The following is an 8,843-nucleotide window of genomic DNA, read 5'->3' on the forward strand; positions in this document are numbered from 1 at the left end:
TCTCCACTCGCATGGTCAACCACACACACAAAAACGCACAGCAAACCTCGGTAATAGCCTGAAGCTGAACCCAGCCGCGCGTCTCTAAGCATTTACCGCCATTTCAAACGACATCACACAATCCTGACCTCCGTTGTTCCCCACCCCGAGTCTCGCGAGACGCATCTTATGTAATACAGAGCGCTGAAGAGCCAAGCTTCACTTTTATGAGGTTTGCTCTCAACTCTGCGTCCAGGTCCGCATTAAAGAACATTGTCTACTCTCAAATGTTTTAGTAGAAACATGCAAATATAACATAAGTAGGTGCCTTAAGCATTTGTTACGTTTGTGTTGATTTGTGTGATTGTTATTCGGTGCAGTTCACCTGCCGTGTTCATGGGCAGTGATGTCACGGTGAGTGGCTGGAAACAAGAGTGCGACTCAGGCGGTGGCGTGTGCACCGGATGAAAAATGTTGACAGTCAATGAGTAGTGACACACGAGTATTCTGTAATTACCTTGTTTGCAATAGCCATTACTTATTGCAGCAAAATGTGTTACCAGAGTGTTTTACATGATGTTAATTAGTAAACGTTACCCTCTTTTGATAGCTAAATCAGCTTACCTCCGCCTCTGGAACTACATTGCAGTTCTTTGTGTTTCTATATCAACTGAAAAATGTTCTGAACCCCCATCTGACGATTGTGTATTCATGTTGTGTTTTAGTCAACGATTTATTTCAATTTGTGTCAAAATGAAAATGACAGTTTATTTTAGTTGCCATTTTTTGTTGTTTTGAACAAAAAGGACAATTTGTTGACTTATTACGATACAATACAATGAAATGCTCTTCAAGTACCATTACAGACAGTGAACTATCACTCATCGTTGAAGTTTACTTAAAACTGTCGTAAAACAAAAAGAAAATAAACCCTTTTACTAAACACCAAAATGTCCAACCAGACCGTATGATTTAATCTAACAAAGGTCTTGCTATCGTAATGCTAACATATAATACGAATCGCCTTAAACAGGTTTACGGAAATTAGCATCAATGTTACGGTAAGTATAATCCTTCGAACGACTGAGACATTAATACAGACAGAGCATTGCATACTTAAACACCAAAATGTTCTACCAAACCATATAATTTCGTCCAACTAAAGTCCCCCAACTGAATGCTAATATATAATGCGAACATATAATGTGAAATGCCATAGATGGGCTAACGGAAATTATGTTACGGTAATTATAAATCTTCAAAGAACTTCTACTAGAGCACACACAGAGCAGCAAGACATACAAACTGAGCATACAACCATATTCAAAAGCATATATTCTTTTTGCTCTGTGGGAATAACAACCTGAGTGCTGCCCGGCATGTTGCGGCACAACTTGGTACTACACTGAAGGCACACAACTCTAAATTCTAACTTCTCAGCCCAGTAAACTGTAAAAATTCGTAAAAACCGATCACTTAAAAATGTGTGATATGATGGGGGCGCGAGTGATGAACTGCAATATGACGGGGGCTTACTGTATACCACAATGAGAAAGCAAATGACAAAGCCCTTAGAAAGAGAATAACACTGCTAGAGAGGTGCTAATGTAACAATATGTTGGGTACTGTGTGTAAGTGTTTGGAAAAGTTTGTCGCTCTCCTGTAGCTACAGTAAAAAAAGGCAACCAAAATATTATAAACAACTCATACTGTGACGCAGTGCAGTTCTACACCGTTGCAAATTACAATCGCCAGTAGATCTGCTCAGTAAAAAGCTGAACAAAGCAACTTCCTGCATCTTAGCAACTTCAAGTGAGACTCCGTATGGGTGCATTTAATTACTGCATTCAAGTATGAAATTGAAAGCAGAGCACAAATCCTTTGGTTTGGATCATCACGGTGGAGAGCAGCTAGCAGGTTAAAAATACCTGAGTGTGTCATTTCTCCCATTAAGTAATACAGGCAGCGAGCGTTGACATTAATAATGTTTTGATTTTGCAGCTTAACAAGGTTGTCAAAAATATTCCAAACAGCTGTCAGTACGATGGAGTGCAGAGCCACTGCAAACTGCAACCGCATTGATAAATTCTAATCTTTCAGAGCATTATCATCTTGAAGCATTATTTTCTATCGTGCTGGTCCTTGGTGTCACAGTTGGAGCCTCATCCCAGCTGATTTTGGGCTAGAGGTGGGGTACGCGCTGGACCGGTCGACAGTCAATTGCAGAGCACATCTAGACAAACAAGCATTCACACTTACATTCGCACCTATGGGCAATTTTCTTCAATGAATCTAACACGCAATTTTTGGGGGAATGTGGGAGATGCAAATCCCAAACCTCAGAACTGTGAAGCAGACGTGCTAACCACTATTCCACCATGCTCCCTGTGAGTGTATAATTCATTAGTAATACTGTGCAATGATCTGGTAGCTATTGTAGTTAGGACTTACCTGCTCATAGTTTAGCCGCTGGGCCTCGGTGATCTCTTTAGGTTTAGTTTCCAGGATGTAGTCTCCTGCAGGGGCACATAAAGTCGGTTCAGTATGGCCAGAGACACATTCATGAACTATTTAAAAGAAAGTAGCCGAATTCCATTGACATGAATTCAATATTTATCCATCCTTGCTGACTGATGTGCACTGCTTCCACTAACAACGTGGCTGCCAACAGAGAGGAGCTAGTTTACAAAAGCTTAGTCTTTGTTCCCAACTTAGCAATTCGGTCGCTATGAAGCAATTTTCAGTCGGATCTCGTGACTAAAAAAAATTCTCTTCCGAATGACAAGAAAGGAGGCTGGTGGAAGGCAATCACAGAGTCAAATACCAAAGGCATGGTAAGATTAATATAACAAAAAAATAAAACAAAAAACAAAACTTGTTTTGAATAATGTCATTGTCATTGGGGCGGGGAAATCAAAAACCCGATGGAAAACCACTGCTTTAACGAGTTTCCTTACAATATGAAATTAGCCTCTACCAGTCAATAAGATTATTGTTGATATTTGAGACTTCTATTGACCTGACTTTGTAACAGCAGACAGCCATTTCTCTCTGTCCGCTTCCCGTCAGCCATTTTGGAAATGATGTCCTTGTTGGCCGTTCGAAGCAGAGAGCTGTGACTGAATTCCTTGTTTTGGAATGGGAACTGCCACTAAACATTTTCAAAAGGTTGACAAAATCTCTGCCTTTGATCCTGGACACCCGCTTTTTGACTGTGCTGTAGCCTATTGCATCTTTCCCATACACATTTTGCAAGCTTTTGAAAATGTTTAGTGGTGGTTCCCCTTCCGAAAGCAAGAAATTCAATCGCAAAATGACCTCATTTCCAAAATGTCTGACAGGAAGAGGGCATGCTTAAATGAAACTTATTTTTTTAAAATAAACCTTCCAACAAGTATTTAAACTGCAAACCATGCAAATTTCTGACTTAAAAAAAAAATTAAAAAAGATTACTCGGTTAAAATTCATTTGGGCTCATTACTTTGATGTATATCAACTATGCTGATCACAGTCACAAGCATGCATACTTGCCTGGTATCTGGGGATGATTGCAATGCTATGCTGTGATGTAACAAACATTTTGAAAAAAGTGGAACAGGGTGAACAATTTTGAATTGAACCTACATTTTCTTTTTTTTTTTTTTTTTTTTTTTTGCACAACTTGGTTCTGAAATTGTACCAGAGCCAGTACCAGGACCTGTTTAGTGAACATCCAAACGATTACCTTTGCAAGTGTGTTTTTCTTTTTCTTTGGCCTTTTATTTTCTGCTGTCTGCAGACTGCCTTTTAATCAATGATCCTCACACAAAATTCAAAACTAAAGGCGACAAATTGTGCAAGGCACCTCCTTTTGAGCTCAGAGCTGCCTCTTCGGTGGACATTTTTAAAAAGCGGTTAAAAACACATTTGTTTTGGCAGGCATTCCAGAAAGACTAGTTTGTTTTTGTTTTTCTTGTATAACTATAAAAAGGTTAAATGTTGAGATTCTGTATTTTATATAGTGTAGTATTTTTTATGACGTTAATGATGTAAAGCACCAAAAGGCATTTGGACTTTTCTTGTTTGTTAAAAGACGAAAAGGTGAAACGTCTTCAATAAACAAGAAAGGTCCAGTTGCCTCGTTTCAACCTTTTCGGATTTCCATCACCTCAATGACGAAGAATTTACACACGCGTACCATCAAAAATGACTTCTTTATCGAGTCCAATTGTCAACATGAGGCAAAAGTTCCTCATCGCTGAGTGCACCAGCGAGCTGTGGCCTCCCAGCTGACGGCACAAAGCACCACGAGCTGCTGAGTGACGCCCACCACCCTCTGATTCATCTGTTGCCCGTGTGTCAACGCACAAGGACAACAGATTGTGCTGAGATTAGAAACCTCACGGCATTGTCATACAAACTGTGTGGCAGAACATAGTCTCCTAAAACATGAGCAATCTAGTACACTATGAAGCCGCGATGGGTGAAACTCTGTGATGTGGAGAGCTCATAAACAACAAAACTTTTCTTCAATATTTTTAGCGCTGTGAAGAAATGGGAGACTAAGAAGACCGGCTCAAATAAGAGGCACAGCGTGTTTGCTTCAAGCTGTTTGTCACTCCCAGTTGAAGTTTACTGTACAACTGACACATAAAACTAAATAGTTTTGAGCATTACAAGATCATTGTATTTAACCACCAAAATGTTCAACCAAACCATGTCATTCTTATGAAAGCCCACTAGCTTAACGCTAAGATATATTGTGAAATGCCATACGCAGGCTAACAGAAATTAGCATCGATGTAGCGGTAGTTCTAAACCTTAAAAAAAAATACAAAATAAATAAATAAACCTGCTACTTCAGCATACACAGAGCAGCATCATATAAAAAAAACAAAACAGCATACAACGTTACTCACTGGTCTATAAACTCTTTGCTCTGTGGGAACAACAACAATTAGAGGAGTGTAGTTGGAGACGCTTCTTCTTTTAGAACACTTCCGTCTTCCAGTGGACCTCAGAGCTGCCCAACATGTTTCGGCAGAATGTGGTACTACACTGAAAACACGCAACTCTATAAATCGGACTTGCCTGTACTGTACACGGTACTGTGACAACCTATTAAAAAACAACAACAATTGCTTACAAATTTGCAATATACTGCAGCTGAGAGCGCAACGATTCTGACGTGCTGACTGGAAGTCACAAACCGCACAAATCCACGGCGCGTTCGACATAAACGACACTGATCGATTGTTCGGATTTAAACACCGAGACGGGAACACTCACCAAGATACTCCATCAGTTGCTCGGCTGTAATAATCTCCATCATGGGGGGCATCTTAACCTGTGACAGACGTAGGGCAACCATGTTGGGGAGGGCACACGACAGAGGCGCAACACAGTAGATAGTTTTAACACATCCGCCCGTTCATTTTCCAAACCGCTTTATGGTTGCGGGTGAGCTGCGAATATTATTACTTATTTACAAATAATGTATCTCTGTTCATATATCTATCCCAGCGACGTACAGAAAAAAATTCCATCTTCTTAGTAGCTGGCAGTAGGTACATAATTAACCTTTTTATCATTTTTAAAAAATATATATTTCTGTTTGGTGTGCTGTGAGATTTGCGTTGCATCTGTTATTCAATCCACTTACCCGAAGCAATTGACCTCTTCTTTTCGACTGGCACTTGACACATTCAAACTACAATTCATCCATTTTCTGAGCCGCTTCTCCCCACTAGGGAGATAGGCTGGAGCCTATCCGAGCTATCTTCGGGCGTTGAGGCGGGGTACACCCTGAACTGGTCGCCAGCCAATCGCAGGGCACACATAAACAAACAACCATTCGCAATCATATTCACACCTACGGGCAATTTAGAGTCTCCAATTAATGCATGTTTTTGGGATGTGGGAGGAAACCGGAGTGCCCGGAGAAAACCCACGCAGGCACGGGGAGAACATGCAAACTCCATACAGGCGGGACCGGGGATTGAACCCCGGTCCTCAGAACTGTGAGGCAAATGTGCTAAGTGCCGCTTTCATCATTTTACTAAATCGCTCTACCTATTTTTATTTTTTTTTTGTTCATAAATAAAGTATAATATTATAGTGTTTTTTTCTCATTAAAAAACACATCACACATTTTTGTTTGTTTGTTTGTTTCGGGGAGGCTGGAACGGATTAGTGGCATTTCCATTCATTTGGATGGGGAAAGATGATTTGAGAAAGGAGTGTTTCGCACAGCAAAATCAAACCCTCGACCGTATGGCGCATCTTTTACCTTCCAGGCGAGCAGGAGCACGTTCATGATGGCCAGCAGCGGACAAGGGCCGTTCTCGTTCTGGGTGATGATCGGCGTGTTCTCCTCCCTCCACTTGATCCACTTGATGTGGTAGATGGACTGGCCGGCCGCTCGGTCCTTGGCGCACGTCGCCTTGGTGCCGTCCGGGCCGAACTCGCCGTGCAGGGCCAGGGCCAGCCCCCGCTCCTCCAGGTCCGAGCTGGGGCAGGAGTTTAGCTTGGAGAAGGAGTCCTCCAGGGAGTCCAGGCTGCGGGACTCGCATCCGCCTAGGCTGGCGTCCGGCTCGGATAAGGCGTGCGGGGCGTTCAGGTCCTCCGGGATGGTCCCGGCCGGGCACAGACGGGTGGGTTTGGCAAGTTTGGTGGGCTGGCTTTCCTTCTCGTCCACACCTTGGTTGTTTACTAACTTTGAGGCGCCACCCTCCTTATCTGGACCGGACCCCATCCCGTTACTGAGCCGCTGCTCCCCGGAGCGCGACTCGCTCGACTCGGCGTCCTCACTCGCCTGCGGTCCGGCTAGGACTTCCAGGACCTGCGCTAAATCACACCTGGCCGCACCGGGGCTGACGTGAAGGGTGCTCGGGTCCTCCGCGGCGCTGTTACTACAGCTATCGTTCCCCAGCAAAGTGCTTAGACGAGCCTCACTATTTGGCCGTTTCTCCGCCGTCCCTGTCCCGCCTCCCGCCGCCGGAGCGTCGCCGGTGTCCGCCCCGATGCTGTCGCAGCCGACGGCCTCTCGATGCACGTCTGCATTTTTCTCCATTTCCATTTAGCGCCTGTCGACAGATTCTAGCTAAATTGCAGCAGCAGATTCGGTCCAAAAGACGCCATGACAACTCTACCGGTGACGTCATCAGAAGGAGCATCATTTCTGGCCAGTAGGGGGCGCTCGAGAGGAAGCGGTCAGGCGGTGATGCGTTTGATAACCTTCGTATATTTGACGGTTTTTCTCCTTTCAGAAGTTATTCGTCATATGGGAAGCCGATTCAACATTTAAAAGCTAAATTTGACTATCCGAAATCTACTATGGTCTTTCTGACTAGTCGTAATTAGATTTTACATTCATAGAATTTTCATTCAAGATATCTGTAATTTTTATATATACATATATCACACACATACAAAAAAAAAAATCATGATATATATATATATATATATATATATATATATATATATATATATAATAATAATGCTCATAATGAGCTCCAAAAAATCAAATCAAATACTAAGCTCGTCAAGGACCACCATCATCACCCACATTCAAATACAGGAGCAATAGGCACAAGTAGTCATCCAAAAAATAAACTTTTATTCCTAAATAGCCTCTTTCATGTTATTGTGGGACACTGTTACATTATGCAGTTTGAACATGAACACTGCACTTAAATATAGGAAAATATATGTCTTTAAATAATTATTTAATTAAAATGTATTGCATGGTTAAAATAAATTGTACCCGAATAAAAGTTTTAAAATAATCAGTTGTTTACATGATTACATGCAAATGTATTGTACTTAAAAGGTTAAGTACAGCTGAATTGTACATAGGCAGTGATTCTTTCACATACCACTAGAGGGAGCACACATACCACTACCACTAAAATGAACCAAGACACATTTTGAGTAGTTCAATACGTGTATTATCAGATTTAGAGTTGGGAAAAAAAAGAAACAACGTTTATTTTGAGACAGTTACAACAATCAAATGGTACAGATTCGGTGCGATCAGCTGCTTTCTGGGTCTCAGTTCATTTGAGCCCCACATACAAAATAAAGTAAAAGTAAAGGAAGTATCTAAAGCAATCAAGCACTTTTTCCTTACGTGTAAGACATTTCAGTGCACTAGTAGAAAGACTGTCTTACTAGTGACTTTTTTCTCCGCTACTTCCTTCCACTACTGTAGGACATTTCTGTACACGAGTAGAACATCTAGGGCACACTAGTAGAATGACTAGGTCGCACTAGTAGAACAACTACATATTACTATAGTGAGGCAAAACTGTGCACTAGCTCAAAAGGCTTTGAAGAACATTTATGAGCCATAAAATGTTATATATGGTCCTGATTTAAATGCAGTAATTACTTACAGACGCCAGGGGTCAGCATTTCCTGCATTATCCACTGCTGGGCACCAATCATAACAATAACGTGGAAGCCCAAACTTTCTTTTTTTTTATACAGTAAAGTCTATTATACAAATTGTTATACACCATGCAGTCGCATTAAGTTGTAAACAACCCAGAAAGCAATCTGATTGGTTAATTGGTAAGTGATGTGAAATTTTGATTCCATACCATTAGCGATACGTCTTATCAATGCTATCATTCCTTTTGTGTTGGAAAGAGAAAACGTGTATTTTTGTTCATTTTATTACGAACAGTTAAACAGTAAAATCAAAAGAAATTAAAGAAACAAAATGAAAATGTAATAACAATAAAAATCAAGGCAATGTTTGAAAAGGAATAGGCAGTCTTATTTACTCCCAACCCATCTAGTTCCAGAAGATCACTTTGTAACTAATACTTTAACTATGCAACGATTACTTTCAATGAATATCAATATGATAGTAGTAGTGA

General features: G+C 41.2%; 1 protein-coding gene across 2 annotated transcripts in view; it reads right to left on the reverse strand.

Annotated features, from left to right (window-relative positions):
• Window positions 1-7,195, reverse strand: part of mindy2 (MINDY lysine 48 deubiquitinase 2) — a 43,148-nt gene extending 35,953 nt beyond the window's left edge. Inside the window, exons 1-3 of one of the 2 annotated variants that reach the window (XR_009785540.1) lie at window positions 6,248-7,195; window positions 5,248-5,305; window positions 2,431-2,495 (exon numbers count right to left, since the gene is read on the reverse strand). Coding sequence is in view for 1 of the 2 variants with exons in the window: in XM_061754758.1 (XP_061610742.1) it covers window positions 2,431-2,495; window positions 5,248-5,305; window positions 6,248-7,036 (912 nt within the window). In the remaining variant the exon portion in view is untranslated. The remainder of the gene's footprint in view (window positions 1-2,430; window positions 2,496-5,247; window positions 5,306-6,247) is intronic. The other variant, XM_061754758.1, reaches the window with a different exon arrangement.
• Window positions 7,196-8,843: the final 1,648 nt, after the last annotated feature.

The sequence above is a fragment of the Phyllopteryx taeniolatus genome, chromosome 2 (assembly GCF_024500385.1).
Source record: "Phyllopteryx taeniolatus isolate TA_2022b chromosome 2, UOR_Ptae_1.2, whole genome shotgun sequence".
NCBI lineage: Eukaryota > Metazoa > Chordata > Actinopteri > Syngnathiformes > Syngnathidae > Phyllopteryx > Phyllopteryx taeniolatus.